The sequence below is a fragment of the Amphiprion ocellaris genome, chromosome 24 (genome assembly GCF_022539595.1).
Source record: "Amphiprion ocellaris isolate individual 3 ecotype Okinawa chromosome 24, ASM2253959v1, whole genome shotgun sequence".
NCBI lineage: Eukaryota > Metazoa > Chordata > Actinopteri > Pomacentridae > Amphiprion > Amphiprion ocellaris.
Window position 1 is genome coordinate 6,254,836 of NC_072789.1, and position 21,476 is coordinate 6,276,311.

Genomic DNA, 21,476 nt, shown 5'->3' on the forward strand with positions numbered 1-21,476 from the left:
GGCGCTAAGCTGCGGAGAATTAGAAGCGGGGTTCAGATGAATCAGCTGCTATTCCAAGGTTACTTCCAGGGGTTTGATCTTTCAGTCTGTTTGACTTTTTTTTGCAGTCATCACACAGAAGCGTGGGCTGGAATGATGATGATGTGCTTTATTAGTTTGGGGTGCCATGGGGAGGTCAAAGGTCATGCAGAGCTACCACTCAGCCGGATCTGTTAACACTACAGAGACTAATTCAAGGACGTAGAGCAGCTTGGACCACAGTTTGCTGCATCATACTATTCAGTGTGTATCTACCCACAAAGAAACTGCTTTATTTCCAATTAAATGAGGTGGAATTGTGTATTATCAGCGACTTATGTGAATGCTGGACTATTTATCTCAGTTTTGTGCTTTTTCTGTACACGCCTGGCATATGTTGAGGCAATGTATTCATCTTTTGGGTTTGGTGCTGCAGCCAAGCTATTTACAGACCATCAATGCAAGATTTTTTTTCTCTTTTTTGTATGATATTGTAAGAATCTCCAAGAGGCGGAGCTCTCTAAACTGCTAGAGCTTCCCCCAGCTGTATAAATATTTTACAAAAATTAGCAGTGAAATACAGGATGTTAGATGCATTTCCCCTTCCAAATAAAATCAGATTGGATATGATTTTCTTGGGGAGACTTGGAGGGAAGAGATGCAGAATTCAGTACAGAATTTTTATTCTATTTTTTAAGATGTCTTTGATGTTCGGGAGACTGTGCCAAAAATGCGTAAAAAGTGTCCAAACTGAAAAATCCATTTAAAGAGTTCACCCTTGAGTTTTATTTTGAAATCCACTACATGTACTCCCGCTGTGTATTCTAGGACGCTTGACGCCACCTTCCCTCCGCTGTAGTCCACCTCTACAGCATGCAAATTACCGAGCAACTCCAATATATCGCAGATTGGTTAACTACACAGAGCGCGCGTCGCGGCGCAAGAGCAGGACACGGTACGCGCTTTTGGTGATTCCAAGTGGACTGTCAAGAAAAAAAAACACAAAGGAAGATGAGAGAGCAGCCTCGCTTTCAGGTGTTTTGTTGTGCTGCCTCGAACCTGCAACTTAATCATAATTAATTCTGGGGAGGCTGTAAGACAGAAAGAAGGAGGGCTACGCTCATCATCCCGGGACCGGAGTGAAACCTTCGCCGCGTATCGGAATAATTAGTGTGTGACAGCTGTGGAAGACCCACGAAAGACTGTTTGGACCCGAGAGGACGAGGCAGAGAGGAGAAGAGGGTGGGATTGACGGAGCCTGTGAAGTTTTCTTGTCTATTTTTTAAGGGGAGCTTAAGAGAAACTGTTCTCAATGCGTCGATTCCCCGCATTTACTGATGGACTGAGTGCGGTCACATTTGGACTTGCCTTCTTGTTATTTCACCAGTTTTAGTCGGTAAGTCACCACACAGAGTCACTAATGATGCATTTTTGTTATTTTTGCTATTATTGTTAATATCATTCTTACAATTGTAGACCAGATTGGCTTAATAGAAGGTGTCATCTGCCGCTTAGGTGACAAGGAATCCAGGTGTCCATTATGGACAGGTTCCAACTGGCTGAAGTATGTTCCAGTGCGCTTCATCTCTTCACCCCCACCCCCCCTTCTTTTTCTTTTTACCCACTCCTCTACAATGCACTGTCTACCCAGATGTGCGTAAATCAGCAGAAAGCGCAGGCTATTTATCACTTGCATAATTTTACGAGTGGCGAAATACCCCCATAAAAGTGCCCGGACTTGACAGGGGGGAATAAAGGGGAACAGAGAGGGACCAGTGAGTTTTCCTGAGGGGGCTCCATTACCTCCAGCATACCTGGCTGCCTGCCACACGCAGTTACTGTATCCTACAGCGCTTGTGCTGCCTTATGGTAATCCGGACTGGTGTGCATATACAGTGAGCCTCTTGTTACCAACCCAGAAAAAGAAGGGGGAAAAAAAAAATCCTAAAACTTTGCCTCAAGTAGGAGATTTTTTCCACCAAAATTGCACCTCTGCATGGGGAAATGGTTCATTATTCTTCCGTTTTGGCATATGGCCACAGTTAAATATAGTTATGGTATGAACGTTTATAATTACTGGTCACAGGTGTGTTTTAATGGGGACTGCGTCATGACTTCTAGCCAATCAGCAAGCATAATTTGGCGATCCCATTAAATGTAGGACACTGTAGTGCATTTACGCCTAATTTCCTCACTTTGTCCTGCAGGACTGCACTTGTCCCCTCCTCAGTTAAGAGGGTTGTATTTAAGTGCAAGTTAATGAGGAATTGTCTAATTAGCTTGAATTGCAAAATAGAGTCTGGACCCCAATTTCCTGCTCGGATGAACCAATAGGTTGATAATCTGCCGCTTAAAGGTGCTGAGTAGCATAAATGCATAGGCTGCTTAAGTCACATGCGCTGGAATAGCTGAAGATAACTTATTGATTTGTGTTTTGTTGAAGACACATGGAGCTGTGTGGGCTATTATGCAAACTCAGGTTGACTCACAAGTGGAGTTTTCTGAACTTCTTCACCTCTCCAACGTATCGTTAAGAGGTCTGCACGTGAGGTGTTTTTTTTTTTTTTTTTGGATTTGGGAAGATGAGCATCTCTTTTTTTTTTGCAGCGTTGACAGATCATTGGCTCAGTACCGGCGATCGCAGAGCCCCAGGGAAAACACCAAAAAAAAAAGTCACCTGATGTTTACATGTTGGATATCAGGTGGTGCAGTGGTGCTACTGAACAAACGAAGGGAAACAGAGAGGTGTTTGAATTGTCGTAATGTGGAAATTAGCCTGACAGGTGTTGAGGAGTAATGTGCGGATTTAGCTCCGAGGTAAAAAGCTCCAGGCCAGAGAGGATGAGGCAAACTTAATTAACTATTTCCAGACGGAGAGATCCTGCAGATGTATCGGGGAGCCTCTCAAAGACAAAGTAGGCAGTGCATGATATTGAATCACACACAGGCAAAAAAAGGGCTCGAACAAGGGGCAAGGGAGTTGAACTATCTCTTGCCTCTTGAGTGGGTGGATGTCATAATTATCATTTCTCCTGGATTGCGGTGGAGGGCCGCGGGCGCTGGCAGGATCTCTGCAGATATGTGGGTGTAGTGGTGTCGACCCTGTAGGGCAGGCCACATCACTTCCAATAGAGAGGAGAAAAAATAGGGACAAGTCCCACCGTAATTGGTGCCTGGGAACAGTGCAGGGCGCTCGGGGAAGTTGATAGACGGTCAGAGCGAGTGCATAAACAAGGCTGAGGATGCACAAGCATGAAAACACACACACTAAGAGGCAATAGAGTGCAGAGGGAGCTCTAATCTGCTATCCCGTGTCAGGCTGAAATGAAACAAACCCCCTCGCTGGACGCAACAAGTCCCAGTGTTTCTCCGTTTCAGCCCCGGAGCAAAAAAGCAGCCTGAGTTAAAGTGTTATGAGATGCACGCAACTGTTGGTTGGTGACCTTCAAGTGAATTAAAGGAAGTGGGAAGACAACTCTACCCTGCTGTTAAGCCAGGTTGTTGCTATTTTCTGTTTCCTGTGCCGCAGTAATGGAGCGTAAATTAGCAGGTAGGACTTTACGTATTGTGAAACACACTCTCCGTGAAAAAAGGCTTTCCATGTAATTGTCAGGCCTTCTGTGTCTGTCGACTGCTGTTGTCCAGGAGTGTGTTGTTTCAAACACCTGGAATAAGCTCTTTCACTCAAAGCGGTTCTTGCTATAAGCCTCCCAGTCAAGAGGAATATAGCAGGTGGGAGCTGCAGGCCAGTGGATTTCTTATTGGAGTCTGCCGAGTCAATAGACTCCTCGCAGTGTTTTTTTTTTTTTTTTTTTTTTTCCCCAAACTAGAAGCACTGGTGCTTCTGACTTAAAAATTTTAAAGGGCCTCAATCCAAATGCAGGAACTACACTTAAAGCAAGTGAAACTCACACAGCAGCATGGTTGTGTGTGTGTTTTTTTGGGTTTTTTTGTGCCATGACAGGTGCTGACTCTTTCTATCTAGGTTCCTGAATGCCTCATGAATATTGAAAAACCTGCAGGGGGAAAAAATAAAGCACATAGAATTAGAAATATGATGGGCCTGTTGTTCGCGTTCAGATGAAATGCTCAGTGAGCAGATTATTTGGGACAATAAACACCCCACTGCCTTTTGTTTGAAATGCAACACTCCCTTCTGTTGCACCGATGTCACGTGTCACTGACACACATCTCTAATGCCAGACGTGCTGCGTTGTTGTGTGTAAATGCGTTTTAATCTCTGTGATTCCAAGCATGTTGAGGTGACTGGCAGTAATCCATCTCCAAAAACAAATATGGAATTAAGGGTGTTGTTTTTCTTTGTGATTTGACTTTGATGCTTTTGTTCTCGTAACAGGTTTTAGCAGGAGCTTAGAATGCTGTCCGGCTTCTTTAACTGCCCGCTGTGGCATTCCTACTTAATTGGTCTTGAAAGGTCTTGTTCAGCTGGACGTGCAGGTCAGCTCAAGTGTGTGTAGTTGTTAAGTCATCAGACACTCAATTAACTCAGCCACAGTACCTTATCTTGGGGAAAAAAAAGGAACTGTACAGGCAGAAAACAAGACACCTCAAAGTAAATCTGCATCAAAGTTGCTTTTTTAAGAAGCTAGACGTGACTTTAATGTAAAAATATACCCGCTTTAACACCCCTTTTCAAGTCCTTAGGTCTGTCTTGTAGCTCACACATTCTTATTACCATCATTGAAAAGCTGACATCTACCAGTCTTTTCATGTTTCAGTCCAGTCAGTCCAGCAGCTCTGCCTCTGTTTGAGTGCCGTGTCGAACACTGGCACCTCCACTGAGTCTCGTTATTTCCATTGGCGGCCAACTGGATTTCCTTTAGGTGAATTTGCATCCGTCTGCTCTGAGTGTCAGATGGGTGGAGCTGTTCGTCCGACTGGCTCTGCATCATAAAGCAACTTAAACTGATCCCGCGATGACACGGAAATGAATTATGGAAGTGTCTAGTGAATAAATAGGGAGAGGGGCAGAGCAGTGGGAGAATCCAAATAGGGAGGTACACATGATCCAACCAGTGATTTTCTGTCAGAGTTAAAACTTGCCTCCACACGTTTTCCCCAAACAGTCGGAGGTAGTCTGTGACTTGGTGCCAATCTTCTGTCCCGTTCTCTACTTTTATTTTCTTTAACACAGCACCTAAGGGAAATTTGGAGATGCCTTTGCCGGGTGAAAGTTAATCCACAGGGCTCAACACTGGGCCACCATTCATTCTCATGGATATGCACGGGCTTACACCTACTTACCAAAAATATGCAGCCGCTTATGACGGTAATCGCCAACATGATGGGAGTTGAACCACTAATAAACAGATGAAATTACATATGCTGTGTAGAATTTGTCAAAAATTAATATTTCAGGCAGCTTCTTGACTATTTGTCACTTGAAAAGATATCATTCAGCTGTTGCTAATGATTCCAACCGCAAGCAGATGTGGCCATAAAAACAGCTTCTAGGAGTTTCTCCAATTAGTAAAACTCAGCAGGGTTCTGCCGGATAACTGAAAGCATACAGTGTTGTGCAGTTTAGCATCTGCCCGTTTAAGAATGTCACAAGGACGTGCATGGATTTGTCATTAAACAGATGAGATGAGTTGCATTAGAGGGAGCAAAAAGTAGCATCAAGAGTAGATTTTCCTCCAAGCTGATGCATGAATTATTGAGTTGGTCACCAAATAATGACATGTTTTGCGGATCACATATGCTAAGCTGTGATTATCTCCTCCGTCTTGTTGCTACAGAATGTTCTAGGTGGTGCCCTCTTTCTTTTGTTTATCCCCAGTAAGCAGGTCTGTCTACCTGTAATATTGTGGCTCCGCTCAGACTGAAGTTTTTTGTATCAGATGGCAGATCTACTCCTATTTATGGCGTGAATCATAAGACTGTCATTACCATTCCCCTGTGGCCTTTTCTTTTTTTCTTTCTGCCTCTCTCGCTCTCTACTGAAGGCGGTTGTTTCTTTTAAATGGGCAATTGAAACAGCAGAAAAACTGCGAAGATAATCACATCGAACATCCTCATTTCACTTGTTCAACAACTAATGAACTCAACTTCACAGAAGTAATTACTGTTAGTATTACAATGGCTGTTGTGCAACAATCTGGATCAAAACTCGACTAGATTTTTTTTTTTTTTTTTTTTTTTTCCCATTTGCTTTGCTTTGCTTGTGATTTGCCAGCTGCCTCTGGATCGAGTATTCTGCACAAATTTATCTACAGTTTGCCAGTCCTGCTGGTGACTCACTCCTGAATAGAAAGTGTCCCTTTTTTTTTCTTTTTTCCTCTTTTAAAGGGACAGTAATGCACAGAAGTATACATCTGTGTGACGCAGATGGGTCTACCCCCCACACCCGCTACAGAACATACCTTGATGCCGCTATACACTGGTGTAGTATGCCTGCTCATTTCTGGAGCACTAATTACTGCGCATTAGTTAAACAGACCATTTGAAATGCAAGCCTGCTAAATCACGCTTGCCAGGGGAGCCGAGCCACCACCACCACCCCCTCCAACCCCCTCCTCGCTGCCCAAAGAAGCCTTTGTGCTTCTATTATTAGTCCTATCATGCATATGTTCTCTATCAGAAATTAAGGCCCACCAGCAGAGCGTCTGTAAGCGAGGAGGCAATGCGGAGCACAATGGAAGAGAAACTGCACTGGCATTGGTCTTGTATGTGGATTCCATCTGTAAAGGAGTTCAGTGTACGAGGCCCACACTGCTTATATCCCCCCATATGATCCGCTGCCAGCTGTTAAAGCTGCTGCGTGGCACAAGGAAGTGCACAGCTGATCAGATTTTATAACAGGCCACTGACGATGTCTCTAAAGATGCAATCCTTGTCGCCGCCAGCAGAGCATGGGGCACGAGCCTCGCTCCTCTGATCACTAAGGCTGTATGCTTGCAACACAGCCAAAAGGATCTTTGTTTCAGCGTGGTAGAGCAGTCGGCGGAGAAAACACGGATTGCTGCAGACTAACACCTATCCAGGAGGGACAATGTGGGGTTGAATTAACAGCTGCAGAGCTTACTTGTTTAAAAAAAAAAAAAAAAGTACATGGAATCCCATATGTATGAAACTACAGTTTCATAGATCCTTGTTATGTTGGCTCAGATTGCATTTCCATTTCAGCTTTTACACATGTAGTGGCCACATCAGTATATTAAGCATTATTTATACGACTCTGTCAGCGAACCTCAGACTTGAGTGAATTAAATTTTACTCTTTCAACCTCCCTGTTGTCAAGATCCATTAATCACCATGGCTGCAGGTAGCCTGGCAATGAGGAGTGACTAAGGTCATAAAATGCTAAGAGCTGAGGTGACTGCGAAGCTTTTTAAAGCGGGAAAAACCGAAGAACATTCGGGAATATCCACAAGATATCTGCATGTTGTGTTTGAAACGCAAATACGGAGTGACTTTTATCAGTCCTGACTGAGTTGGGAGAATGGCTCGATCTGTCGGGTGCCACTAGGGATAACAAGCCTTTCATACTTGTACATCAAGTTGCCTCACGCTACAGGAAAAGGAATTAGGCTCCTGCCTTATGGGCCGTTTGTGGCTCTGGCATGCTTTACTTACTCTGACAGCGACGAGGACAGAACATGACTATAGCTGTGTTCATATTATCTAAAAATAATATCCTAAACTGTCAGCTGGGCCGTGTGCGAGCTCCTCGGTACAGTTCAAATCCAGGTTCACGTCGTTGCTGTCATCTACTGTATCTGTATTGTGTTAGTGTGCGTGTGTGTGAGTCGATCTGCTGCAAAGTATGACAAATGTATAGATGATAAAAATAAGTGGTGCTGCAGAGCTCTGGCCGTCAAGTGCATGAAGCGTGAAAAATCAATGGAAGGCAAGGGCATATGTGCTTCTCAGGGAAGACGGCGTGCTCAGCGTGAATAGCATTGTCTTCCAGAAGTCTGAAAGTCAAAATGTCAGCGGTTCAGTGACACTTCATACTGAGAGAAAATAAGCCAAATTCGGTGTCAATGCTCGGGGTTTTTTTTGGCATTTCATGCTGTGAGTCGAGCAGCAAAACTTTATGTAGCTCCACTGCTTATTCTCACAACACAGACAAGTCGTGACAGTTAATGTAACATATCGAGCTTAATTATCCCCGCTGGTGGACAGCCAAGACAGGAAATAAAATGAAACCAAAGTAGAAAAGAGCATTTAAGCACACAAGGTGATCCTCATAATGGAGAGTGGTGGAGCCAGGGCGGTGAACCCAACGCAGTGTCGGTTGAGGGAGGCATCCATGAGCAAAACACTGAATTATTGACACCTGCAGGACTGGAATGTGTTGAATATGACCTCTAACCTCAGGAGCGTAAAAGTTGAATTTGAGCACATCATTATAAGAGCTGTGCAGGCTTGTTTCGCCAACCCATGCAACGTTCTAGAGCCGAATCAATTGGCTGCTAATGAGCAGCGTGTCCCGAGGAGTTTTATTTTTGATAATCAGTGAATATGGAATCAATATGAAAAGACGACAGATCCTCAGAGCTGTGTTTCTGTGTGCTGGTTGCTATTCTATGATATTATGGAGCCCTTCACTGCACTGGAACAATACAGTCCATAGCTGGGTGCCAGATAAAGATGGAGCACGCTGTTTATGGGTTTATAAATGGACAATGCCTAATGTGTATGTTATTGTGGTTGCAGAAGGGCTCGGTGTGTGATAAATATTCCTTCATCAATTTTTTCCCCTCTGCCGTCTTGCCCTTCTCGGCTCTGCACCACTTTTTTTTTTCTCCCTCATCTCATTTGATGTTGGACAATGAGTTGGCTTCACTCGCATGCACGAGGAGAGATCTCATAGGGCTTCAGCACATCTCTAATTGAATTGTCTGAACAGCAAGAGATGCGCATTTGAATCTGTAAATAAAAAAACAAAAATAACTGCCAGCGGAAGAGTGTTTTCATCTCCTGCACTCGTCACGCTGACTTCCATGCAACACTGATTGCCTGAAAAAATGGATCGCTTTAGAGAAGTCTGTTTGAAAAACAGAAGAAGGAACGTATCAGACTGTTGCCTTTTCCATATCTGCCCTCAGCAGCGTTATCTGGCAGCACCCAATAACATCTGTTCATAGACTTTGTTTCATTTCATATTGCCCTCTGAGCCACCGGGGTCATGAAGGTGAGAGTACCAGGACCACCACCAGACTCCCGAACAAGTAAATGTAGATAAATAATTAAAAAGGAAATGGCCAAAGATGCTGTTTTGGAGCCTCTCTGATTGTTACCTCTGTCTAAACAATACATATTTAATAGGTTTGACAAATTAGATTTTTTGTGTTTCATTATGTTTTACCACATTATCTTTCATTGATAAACGTGGTTAGTTGGAGCTCAAAGACAATCACATCTCCCAGTTTTCCACGTATTATTGTTTGGAGATGGAATTTTCTTCACTTGCTGTGATGTCTTGAAGACTTTACAAATATGGGAGATTTCCAAAGCCTGTAAGCTTTGCCAAGGTGTGACTTCACATTTTTATCTTTCCATATATTGTTTTGAAAGTTATCTTTCTCTACCTACATATCAATACGTCTTTTCAGATACAGCCCAGCTCTTTTTTAGATGTAGGTAAATGCTTTCCTTCCAAAACAAGCTCCCTGGAAGTCATCACTTCCCATTTGAGAAATAGCCTTTGATGCTGCTAATGAACGTGTGTAAATACTGGTTTTGTAAATGATCTTTAATAAGTTACTCGTCAATCTGAACGATTGTTCAATGACGGGTCTCCCTGTTGTTGTTATACGGCTGTGCAGCCGGCTCAGAGCACCTGATTTCCCTGGAGGCAAGAACATGCAACTAATTATTCTGGTGTATTCTGTCTGATGCTGTGGTGATTCCCTGTAGAAATCAGTTATGGGGTGGAATGAAAGATGACTAGTGCATTTATGCACTTTTACTGAACTCCATAGGTAGAATGCCAGTTGTTTTCATAGGGATTTATTCTTTTCCTGGCACAAGGAGCGTGTGTCTGATTGTTTGATGATTAAGGTCTCTTTTTGTGTAGAATTCTCTCCAATGTTTCAAATCTGTGGAGTGAGGAGTGTAAGTCTATATCAGTCGGTACTGACTGCAAAGTTTAGTGACCTTGGGCTGCATGCCAGAATACCTCAAAGATGGTGTTAACTTCATCAATAATTGTGACTTTACGCAACAGCACAAAAATGGATCGAGGCAAAAAGGTCGTGGAGAAAGAATAAACTAGTTAGAACTTCAGAGAATGCTCCACATTTAGCTTTTAGAGCTTAGATCTTCTCAAGGTTCTTGGGCAACATTCATGTTGTGTCAGGCTTGTTCGAATGTCCTCTAAATACACTAATCATCTTGTATCCACAGGCAGGCTGTAGCAAGTGTTTGATGGATTATGTTTCATCTTCAATCCACATTCCGAAACATCTTAATACCACGTGACCTGCTTTAGGGCACATTCAAAATACCCTCAAATAACTCCTACAAATTGCGCTCTGCGTCTTATTAGGCAGACAAGAACTATTTCCTGGAATTAAAAATAGGGTAGAGTGCCATTTCTAGATCGATCATGAGTCAGAGGTTTCGATCTCTGACGAACACAGGCAGTATTGGCTGAACTGGGCTTGCCCGGTCTTGCTAGACTGAAGCTCTCCAGATGCTAATCTAGGCTTCGTTAACATGAACAGCTGTCATCTTCCTCACATTGGAGCCCTTTGAAGAATTCTGTTAGTTAACTGTGAATATCTAGTTGATCCTTGATCTGGGGGAAGATGTCCACAGTTCACCAGTCCTCTCCCCTCCCCTCCCCGCCCTCCCTCTCACCCACCCTCGAGAGGGATCCAGCCTTTGATCCATTGTGATTTTAGTCAGCTTAATGTAATGGCTTTAGATGTGGTGCTGAGGCTGCTCATCATTAAAATCACATTTCAGCGTTTCTCTTGTCATTCAACATAAATCCCACTCACAGTGATGTTGGGCGAGCTCGTTCCAACTGCTGCGTTCAATGGCACTCTGTGTGCCCCTACACATGTTTTGGCTTAGAGGATAGTTTGAGAACAGCAGGATAACACAGTCAGCTTAACAGTAAAAGAAAGCAGATTGATGAATACAGGCTTGTGTTGTGATCTTCTCCCTTACAGTCCAGTCTCATGTGGGTTAACTGGTTTCGCAGTGAATACACGGCCATTTATTTTTCATTCTGTATAGAGAATGGCTGTTATAAATGTTGCTTTGACATGGACTGAGCTGACTTTTGCATCTGCATGACTCACGGTGACTAAGTCTTTGTTCAGATCAGTCTAAATATAAAGGGCAGAAAAATCAGTCAAATGAGAGTCATTTTTTTAAATGTACCATTATCCTGCTGTGAGTCACTAGCAACAAATGCTGTCCTACTGTCATTGCTCACTCTGTGAAATATACTTACTCAAAGTGGTAAAATGCAGTGTCCTGATAGATTCTGAAGACTGTTTTTTGAGGATTATTAGGATTCCCATTAGCTGCTACACACGAAACAAAACTAGTCATACATGAAATAAATGCCACATCAAGTTGAAACATATAAAAAGGAATGAACCCATCACACTGATAACTCTATGAAGGTGCACTGAAAACTGAATATTAAGGTGTGTAGCATGTAAGCCACAGTTATATGTTTTTCATGCATGTTCAGTATGTAAAGACAACCCTGCACTACATAAATGATTGGCTTCTCTTTATGCATACTGCAAATTCATACAAGTTTGTTGTTTGTGTTCCAATGCATGAACTTTGGTAGTATAAACGCTAAAGTGTAATAATAGGGCTAAATATCATTTCACAGTCTCTGAAGTAGAGTTATTTTTAAGGACAATGCACTTGATTGTGTGAATGCCTATTCATGACTTCAAAAACAAGTACACTTAATGCTCTTCTTTGTCCTCCCCACCCCTTCTTGCCCATGCCTCTATCCTTTCTTTGCAGATATCGCCGAGCGAAATGCTGCCGTGTATCATTTTCATCAGCTTGTTTCTCACCGCGGCCCGATCCCAAGATATCCATCCCTCACAGGCATCATCCTCCATTAGCGAATCTTGTGACTCCTTGTGCTCCTGTGAGGGTAAAGACGGCATCCTTCATCTTAACTGCGAGCAGAGAAACATCAGCAAAATCTCCCAAATCAAAGTCCCGTCAGGTGTGCCCTTCCACCTGGACCTTCACAAAAATGACTTGGTTGAGCTCCGTGCCGAGGAAATGGAAGGGCTTAAGAATGCCCTTTCGCTACACATCGGGGGTAATAGCATACAAGAGCTGGAGCCAGGGGTTTTTAGCACTCTGAGTTCACTGAAAAAACTCCACATAAATAGCAATTTTCTCGTCACTCTGAAAGAGGACACCTTTCAAGGCCTGGTGAATTTGGAGTTTCTCCAAGCTGACACAAATTTCATTCGGGTCATTGAACCGGGGGCCTTCAACAAACTGATCCGCCTCAAGGTCCTCATCCTCAACGATAATTCCATCGAGTTTTTGCCCAGCAACATTTTCCGCTTTGTGCCCCTCACTCACCTGGACTTACGTGGCAACAAGCTCCAGACACTGCCTTATGTGGGGTTTTTGGAGCACATCGGACGGATTATGGAACTTCTCCTGGAGGACAACGAATGGGTCTGTGACTGTGATATTCTGCATTTAAAAATCTGGATGGAGAACATGAGGGCGCAGTCGGCAATCGGGGATGTGATTTGCAGCACGCCGCAGCACCTTAAGGGAACCATTCTGGCTAAAGTCAAGCGGGACGTTCTCTGCCCGTCCCACGCAGATATTAACCTGGAGGAGCCATCAAAGTCACTGGATATGGTTGTTACTCCTTCATCCAAAGTGTCTCAGATTCCCAAGCTAATTAACGCCAAAGATGACGCCAGGGCACCGACACCGTCTCACGTTCCCGGCAGCCCCTGTGTGGAGCACTGTTCTTGTCACAATCACCCTGTGGCTGGGTTTTTGATGCATTGTCAGGACAGAGGAATTCAAAAGGTATCCGATATCGGAATACTTCAGCAAAGCCCCACTAAACTGGTAATGACAGGAAATATGATTCAGAGACTCTTGAAGTATGATTTTGTTACATATGATAGTTTGGAACTGCTCAACTTGGCCAACAACAGAATTGATTATGTTGATAATGAAACTTTTCTGAGCTTAAGCAGTTTGAAAAAACTGTATTTGAATGGCAACCGGATAGAAAAACTCTCCTCCACAATGTTTGTGGGCCTCCACAACCTTGAATACCTGTATCTGGAATACAACCTTATCAAAGAGATTGCTCCAGGCACATTTAATCCCCTGCCAAACCTGAAGCTGTTGTCATTAAATAACAACCTGCTAAGCTCTCTTCCAGCGCAGATATTTCGCAATGTGCCCCTCACCAAATTAAACCTGAGGAAAAATCTGCTTATGCACCTGCCAGTGAGCAACGTGCTTGATCAACTCGACTCACTAGAGCAGATTTATTTAGAGGACAACCCCTGGGACTGCAGCTGTGACTTGCTCAGCCTCAAACAATGGGTGGAGAAACTCAGAAAGGACACAGTGGTGGGCTCCATTTTGTGTCACACCCCGAAGAAAGTGATGCAGACTGAGCTAAGAAGCCTTCATCATGAGATGCTCTGCCCCGGGTTAGGGACGTACTACCCTCTGCCCCCAGGTGGAGAGGAGAGTGTGACTGCCACGCCGGGGCCTGACGGCGGTGAAAGGAATTTGCTCCTCTCCCTCACAGACACGATCCCGCTCTCTGTGCTCATCTTAAGCCTTCTTATTTTCGTCCTCATGATTATTTTCTGCTCGGCCGGTCTGGTGGTGTTCGTGGTGCACCGGCGGCGGCGGAGAGCGAAGAGAAAGGCGGCGGAGGAGCAGCCCCGGGAAAACACCAGCAGCAGCTCGCCCATTCACTTGCACTACAGCATGTACGGGCAGAAAACCACACACCACACTCTGACGCAAAGAACGGGGTCGGCCACCCTGTACGAGGAGAGATCACACAGTCCCATTGTGCAGATCTGTCGCAACCCGACCTACTGCTCCCAGCACAAGGAGCATGACGCAGATATGGATTATAGCCTCGATGATCCCAACACCAAGCATCACGTCTGCCGGAGTATCATGGAGAAGGAGAACACGTCTCCTCTCACGGGGAACCCCAGCTCCAAGTTCCGACCCATGACCGGAGAGTGTCCGGCGGAGTTCGTCACTCTCGGGAACCCCAACTCCCTGTACAGGAACATTCTGGAGAGGGAGAAGGAGCTGCAGCAGCTCGGAATAACGGAGTATCTTAGGAAAAACATGCCCCAACTTCAGTCTGCTGTGGACATACAGGTCCCGGGGCACCAGGAGGAGTTGAAGCTTATGGAGACAATTATGTACTCCAGACCACGAAAGGTCATGCTTGAGCAAACTAAGAATGAGTACTTTGAACTTAAAGCTAACCTGCATACTGAGCCAGACTACCTGGAGGTTCTGGAGCATCAAACTGCATTTAACTGAGCTTATGCAGAAAAAAGAAAGAGACAACTATCTATATTATGTTTGAGCCAAGTGCCTTGTCCTGTTTGCCCTCTTGTACTTACCACAGTGTGAAATATATAGATATATATAGAGATATATCATGGGCACATCTCTTTAAGTTTAATTGTAGCACAGAATGTAACTGGTTTCTTCTTTTTTTTGTTACCTTTCATGTGTTGACAGCCATGTTATGTAGCTGGTGAAAGGTGTGTATACTGTCTGTTGGCCAAATGTAACTTCTGGAAGCTATCACAGTCTGTTGAGCAGGCCTGAGTCGAAAACCCCCTCTCTTCGATCAGCTTTTATGATTGATTACATTTCCATTGTGTTACCGCAGCCAAATGAATCGATCCACATAGCGCGCACACACCACCACCACCCCCCTTCCTGACATCCTTACAGAATGGAGCAGATGTCTGCAAAGAAGTGAGTGAATTTCAATCACCACTTGACCCAGAATTGCTGTTTAATCAGTCTATCCTGACTCGGGGTATGACCTGATTACGCTCTCTGTCAACATAAGCCAGCTGGAATGCTGGACCCAGAATGCTCATTGTGCTGTAGAGTCAGCGAATTGCCAACTGTACGTCAGAAAAAAAAACAGACATAGGACGACAGCAGTGGCCCCACACTCCTGTCAGTGGATTGATCCAGTTGCAGTCATAGGGACTTTATTTATTTTTATACCTTGTGGGGATAAAAGATTCCTTTATTCTTGCAGTCAGTAAGTAGAGCACTTCAAGTACAGTATATACACAAGTGTAATCTTGTAAAAAAAAAAATAAATGCATTGCACTAATCAAATGCCATAAGATGGTGCATGACAATCAACAGAGTCCTGCTGAAACTTTTTTTTTTTTTTATTGTTATTATTTCTGCCAGAAGAAATGAGCCACTAATGTGTATGATCAGCCAGTGTGTGTGTTTGTATGAGCGTATGTGTCGATGCTACCATTTTCTGTTTCATACAAAAGCATTCAGGAACGTTGCTCCTTCCTCACGCTGGCATCGTCTAAACTGATTTGGGAAATATTAACCTTGTTAGCACATTGACGGTGACAGACGATCATCCAAAAGCTCCGGTTTCCTGCAACGCGACAACGGACTCCGGCAAACTTTTTTCTCGGCTAAAGCAATGGACGGTTGGCAACTGACTTTTGCAACGGGATTTCTACTACACACACGCGTTCATCCTCTTGGAGACTCCTAGAATTTTTTTTCGAACAGTTCATGTAAGCACACACTCTGTAGCTTTTCTACTTAACTAGAGTTAATTATTTATTCTGTATATTTTGTATATACTTATGTTCCATTATATCTTTGGTTTTGTGTGCCTTCAGTGCTGTACAGAATATAAACAGAAGTTGTAACTGAAACAGGAAATAAAGAATTGCAATATTACAGAAAGTTAGAAAGGAATTGATGGCATCCACATTTTATATATATATTTATATATATATATATAGAGAGAGAGAGAGAGAGAGAGAGAGAGAGAGAGAGAGAGAGAGAGAGAGAGAGAGAGAGAGAGAGAGAGAGAGAGAGAGAGAGAGAGAGAGAGAGAGAGAGAGAGAGAGAGAGAGAGAGAGAGAGAGAGAGAGAGAGAGAGAGAGAGAGAGAGAGAGAGAGAGAGAGAGAGAGAGAGAGAGAGAGAGAGAGAGAGAGAGAGAGAGAGAGAGAGAGAGAGAGAGAGAGAGAGAATTATATCTTGCAAGAATTTCTACCTTCTGCTTCTCTGCAGTGCAAAATCTCTCCACTAATTGACACACCAGGCACCAGGACTGCAAAAGAATGCCATTTTCTCTCAATGTGTTATCAGTCCACCACAGTGCACATATGTATGTGCACGGATGTACTTGTGTAAACAACATTTGGTTCTTTTCCTGCTGTGTGAATAATTTAGCCCCCCACGATGGCTCAGACCTAGTCCTTAATCACACAACAGTGGCTGCGAGGTTTTTTCCTGTGCCAGCCATGCTTTTCTGCATGACTTTCATTTTCGCTTTCTCTCTGGGGACAATAGTGGACCCTCTCTAATTCCTCCTTTTTCTATCATAATTGATGGATCTGATGTTTCCTTTTGTACGAACGCGCGCATAACCTCGCGGCACGAGGACTGGCGTGCAGCATCTAAACACAGATACCCCACCAACGTGACTAAATAAATGTTTATAGCTTTGTACGCGCACAAATCTCTTAAAGTATGCATGCAAAGACGGAGAGGCATAAGATGCCAGCGCACACACACACACACACACACACAGCAGGGAAGACAAATTACCTTCTGCAGCTTGATCCTGTGAGACTCATGAGCAAGCCGCCCCTTCAAAGGTGAGACATTAGCAAAGTGCATAACTGTGTTCAGAGGGATTCTATACTTCTGGGGCTGACTTCAAATAAATGGATCTGCTTATGAAATGAAGCTCACCAAGGTACCCATCATGCAACTGCACCATTGAATACATTTAATAAGTAAACAACCACAACTCAAAGCAGAGGTAATGAAGTACACACAGGCACCTTATTGTGTTGTGGTTCCAGCAATTAAAAACTAACAACTTGGATTCAGAATATTTTAATGTTGCACAAAGTCTTGTGTGTCTGAAAGTTTTTTTTTATTCTGACGATATATATGTTTTGTCAACAGCGTTATATACAATGCAGCATGTTCTTCTGATATGTTAACAGCCTTATATTCCAGGTTCCTCGCACTCAGTAGGTGATGTGAGGTTTTTGCTGCACTTTGCTGCATAAATTTGCACAATAATGATGCAAATAGAAGCACATCAGGTCTAAGTACCTCTTGTTGGATATAAGCTAACCTAATGACTATGGATGTTTAGATGAAACTCTTGCAAAGTGACGCCGTCATGCACACGGCGAACTGTAATCACATGTAATGCGGTTATGTGGAAACCCGGACAATGGGCCCAGATGTGGAACACACAATGCGGCTCAAAGTGAAACGGGAACCAGCGGCGAAAGCGAGACATTGTTTACACACTTCCAAGCACACATAAGCTTGACTCACGGAGCCACAAACAAAGTCAGACCCACACAATACACCAGTAACCAGCTGTGACTACAATCCATATCGAGCGCTGCCTATGTTTGTTTTGCATTGCGGCCAGAACAGAATCATATCTTCTGACCTCGAATGAATGACTTGGCAGTAACCTCTTTTTCCTCTCCAGTGCTAAAAAAAATGTCAGAAAATGCACAGATAATGTGTTTGATGCACCAAATAACACTGTATGTAATTGCAGTATTAGTATTTGTGCTCCCCTCCATTAATACTGGCACTCACTGGAGTGTCCACTGTCTCATTTGTGCCGCAGATGATATATTAGCTTTATTAGCAAAAAGCCTTTCAAACAGAGGTCTGAAAAAATCTATATCATCTCACTCAGTTATTATTTATAAAACGCTCTATGTGTTACATCTTCCCTCCAGCCACAAGTCATTAATATTCATATTTGAGAGCACGACGACGGAGCGTCTCTTCTGGGCAACGGTATTGATCGCTCCTTTGCATCCGAGACACTTTCGTTGTAGTAAGCAGAACTCAATTAATGCCCCGCACATTACTGTATTCGTTCTGCAGTGCTTCCTTGCTTTTAATTCCCACTGACATTTAATGAACAGTGAGCGGCAGAAAGGCGGCACAAAAGCACAGTTGGGTGTAATTGCTGGAGGCCCACAAGGGTTAAAGAGTTGCAGACACATAAATGGAAAGTGAAATTAGCTTTGGACTGCATGAAAGTACAATTCTGAGTTACTTCATTTGAGCATCCCCATTGTTTGTTACTTTATACATCTACTCTACTGAAATTCTGTGGAAAATATTGCACTTTTTACTTCAGTCCGTGTATATAATAACTTTAGCTGCTTTGCAGATTCTTTGTTATAATACAAAATATAATCAATGAATGATTTCTGATGTGATATTATAGATTAAGATGGAACTTCACAAGCAGCAGATGATGACCTTTACCAGCTCCAGCACTGAAGTGATAAACAATGACTGCATCAGAAATTAGCCATATACCATTTTGCACAAGGACTGCTTTTGATTTTGCTATTTGTGTATATTTTGATGCCAATACTTGAACACTTTTACTTCAGTTTTAATTTAAATGCACGATTTTACCTTGAAACTGAGTGTTTTTGTTTTTTTTTTTACATTGGGCTACAGCATTTTTTAACTTAACTTCAAGTACAAGAGTTGAGTATTTCTTCATTCTCTGTCCTCGTTACAGAAAAGACATTATTTACGAGTTGCAATGATGACACATGCACTCAAGCATCAAAACTGAAATTCCTAGACATAAGTAGCTCCATTTAGTTCTACATAACCTTGTGAAGTTGGGTTAACCATTATATCAAAGTAAATTTTGAATACTTGTAAATTCAATACACTTGATCTTTTTAATGATCAAATATGCGAATAATCATAAAGTGTTGAAGTACAACCACCGAGAAGCAATGTGTGTTTTCATGCACCAGTTTCAAGAGATTTGGGAGGGTTTTTAGCTTCTTTTTAACTAATTAAATGCAAACATCCTTAAAAAAAAAAAAAAAAACAAGACATGGAGGTGTTTATTGAGCTTAGTTTGCCTATTAGGAATGCATGCAAATTAGGGCATATTTAATTGGATAGTACATCAATTGTATATTCAAACATTAAACCTTAAATAATAATTTAATGTAAGTAGTCAAAAGGGGAAGTTACATCATGGTATTAAAAACTGGATATTTACAGTACATATCTTTCTCAATGATTTCTTCTCAAAATCATTTTTTTCTCAGAATGTGAGCCAAAAAACGTTGACTTCAGTAGGTCTTACAGACAAGAAACTTTTCAATTTTATTCCTATCTATATTCTGAAGGTTGTTACAGAAGGGTTAGCTCATATATCATTCATAACCCCATTTACGAACATTTTATCCCTAAAAACTTCAATGTTCTCTGGCTGTTGACTGAATCATGGAATGATAAAAGAATGATATCTGTAAAAACCTCTGGCTTTTACATGCCAGCAAAACAAAAAAGAATCTAATTCTATCAAGTTTGTTGATGTCTGTTGTAGAAATGGAAGCAAATTTACACATTTTTAATTAGATAATGCATCATTTGCTTATTTAATCATACAATTTCACCTTCCAAACCTTGGTAGCTGGTTATGTTGAACTGTGAAAGGTGCTCAGAAGCCTTCTTTGTCCACTGACATGAGTACATGTTTAAATTTTCAACAGGATTTTTATCAGTTGTTCCTCATCAAGGTTTTGAAGTGAGTTAATTGCATGAAACACCTCCGCAATGCCTCTAAAAGTTGATATGAGGTGCATTAAAATTCGCTCCATGATGTCTCTATCATTTGGTTGGAGTCCACATGTGGTCACTTTAATTGATGGGGCCTGATTTAGAATGAAGCGCACGTCCATCAATCCATCCAGCCATCCATTTTCTTCATTTTTTTTCTCTTTTTTTTTGTGACGCAGGGTCATGATGTGGGTGCTGGAGCCTATCCCAGCATGCACTTGAGCAACGGAAGGCGGACGTGTGTGAAATGCACGTTTATGCAAAGCGATGGGAAGACTTGTCCATTAAAATGCCAATTGGAGCTGTAATCACTGCCAGGTGATCCATTAGGTGTTTGAGTATCATTCAATAATCTGTATTCAATAATCTTTGGCGCAGTTAACGGAGCTATTTAAATCTCTCATTCTGGCGAAATAAAAGCGTAAAAAAGAATCAAAGGGCGAGTATTAAACGGAGTGGAGCGACATTACCTCACATCAAGGGTCCTCATGCTGTGTAGGGTATTCTGGAGACACAACCGTGAGCAAAGTGCCATTCTAAGGGGTGACTTTGTCTGTGAGCACAGCCCCACTTCCTGACTGAACTGTAGTCTGTTGCAGAGCTTTACCCTGGGGGCGATCTTATGATGCTGCCTGCCAAGCCCGAGCAGCTTGCGATGAAGCCATGGACGCTGAACCCCTATCCTGTTGTTCGCTTGGCACTCGCTTTAAACACCAAGCCAGTGACCCAATTTCGAAGCCCGAACATCAGAAGTACTTAGTCATGGGATGTGTTGTATTGGATCTTTTTGTTGTGAGCATCCTCTCAGGTAAAACTGTATGAGAAGGGGAAAAAAATCCCTCAAACCGAACTGTAAAACTGTCCACTGACAATATATTTTTCTTGTTTGTTTGTTGCAGACAATGTTGTATTACTCTGAGGTGTTTTCAGTGCTGTTGCTGAGTCACTTTCCTCCTGATGATATGATTTTGTTCTGCAGAAACAACAGTTTTTGCACCACCCATAGCCTCAATAACCCACAGTGCAATGTACAACCAAAAGACAAGAAGCTTAAAGTGCTTTCTTCCTCCTTAAGAAGGAAAAAAGTCATAGAAGCTTGTCTAGCTGCTGTAGTGACATGCGGATGTCACGGCTGAAAGTTCAAACATAGTCTCTGGCATTCTGGGAAACATTGTCACAATCTGGAAAAGCAGACAAGAAAGCAGAGTGAGAAGAAGTGGGTGCCCAAAACAAATAAACTGCAGCACTTCATCATTAAATAGCTCCTGGAATGTGCTGTGCAAATATCTAAAGTCGAGTTTGTCCTTTTAATGGTTGCGTGCGGCATTTTTACCGGAAAATTAACAGCCTCAGTGGGATCATGACCAATGGATTGATTAAATGGTGGGACAGGAACAGAAATAGATGGCGCTTTATGGTCCGTGTATGTTTTGGCAATTGGATTTTCCGTTCTGAAACGTGTATTGAAAAACAAAAAACTAGTGGTTATTTGATTTTCGTTTTAAAATACAAAAATTAAAATTGAAATACAAGGTGTTTTTCCTTGTCGTGATCAAAAAGAGATATACGAAATTTTAAAAATGCTTTGATT

At 42.7% G+C, this 21,476-nt stretch overlaps 1 protein-coding gene across 1 annotated transcript; it reads left to right on the forward strand.

Annotated features, from left to right (window-relative positions):
* The first annotated feature begins 910 nt into the window (after positions 1–910).
* slitrk6 (SLIT and NTRK-like family, member 6) lies at positions 911–15,980 on the forward strand. The gene is made up of 2 exons (XM_023261615.3): positions 911–1,414; positions 11,989–15,980. Exon 2 carries the CDS (start codon positions 12,004–12,006, stop codon positions 14,542–14,544), a length of 2,541 nt encoding a protein of 846 aa, XP_023117383.1. The 5' UTR covers positions 911–1,414; positions 11,989–12,003; the 3' UTR covers positions 14,545–15,980.
* The last annotated feature ends 5,496 nt before the right edge of the window (positions 15,981–21,476 follow it).

What these genes read in the sequence shown, in the direction of transcription:
- slitrk6 (XM_023261615.3), top strand. Translation starts at nt 12,004, where the DNA reads ATGCTGCCGTGTATCATTTTCATCAGCTTGTTTCTCACCGCGGCCCGA.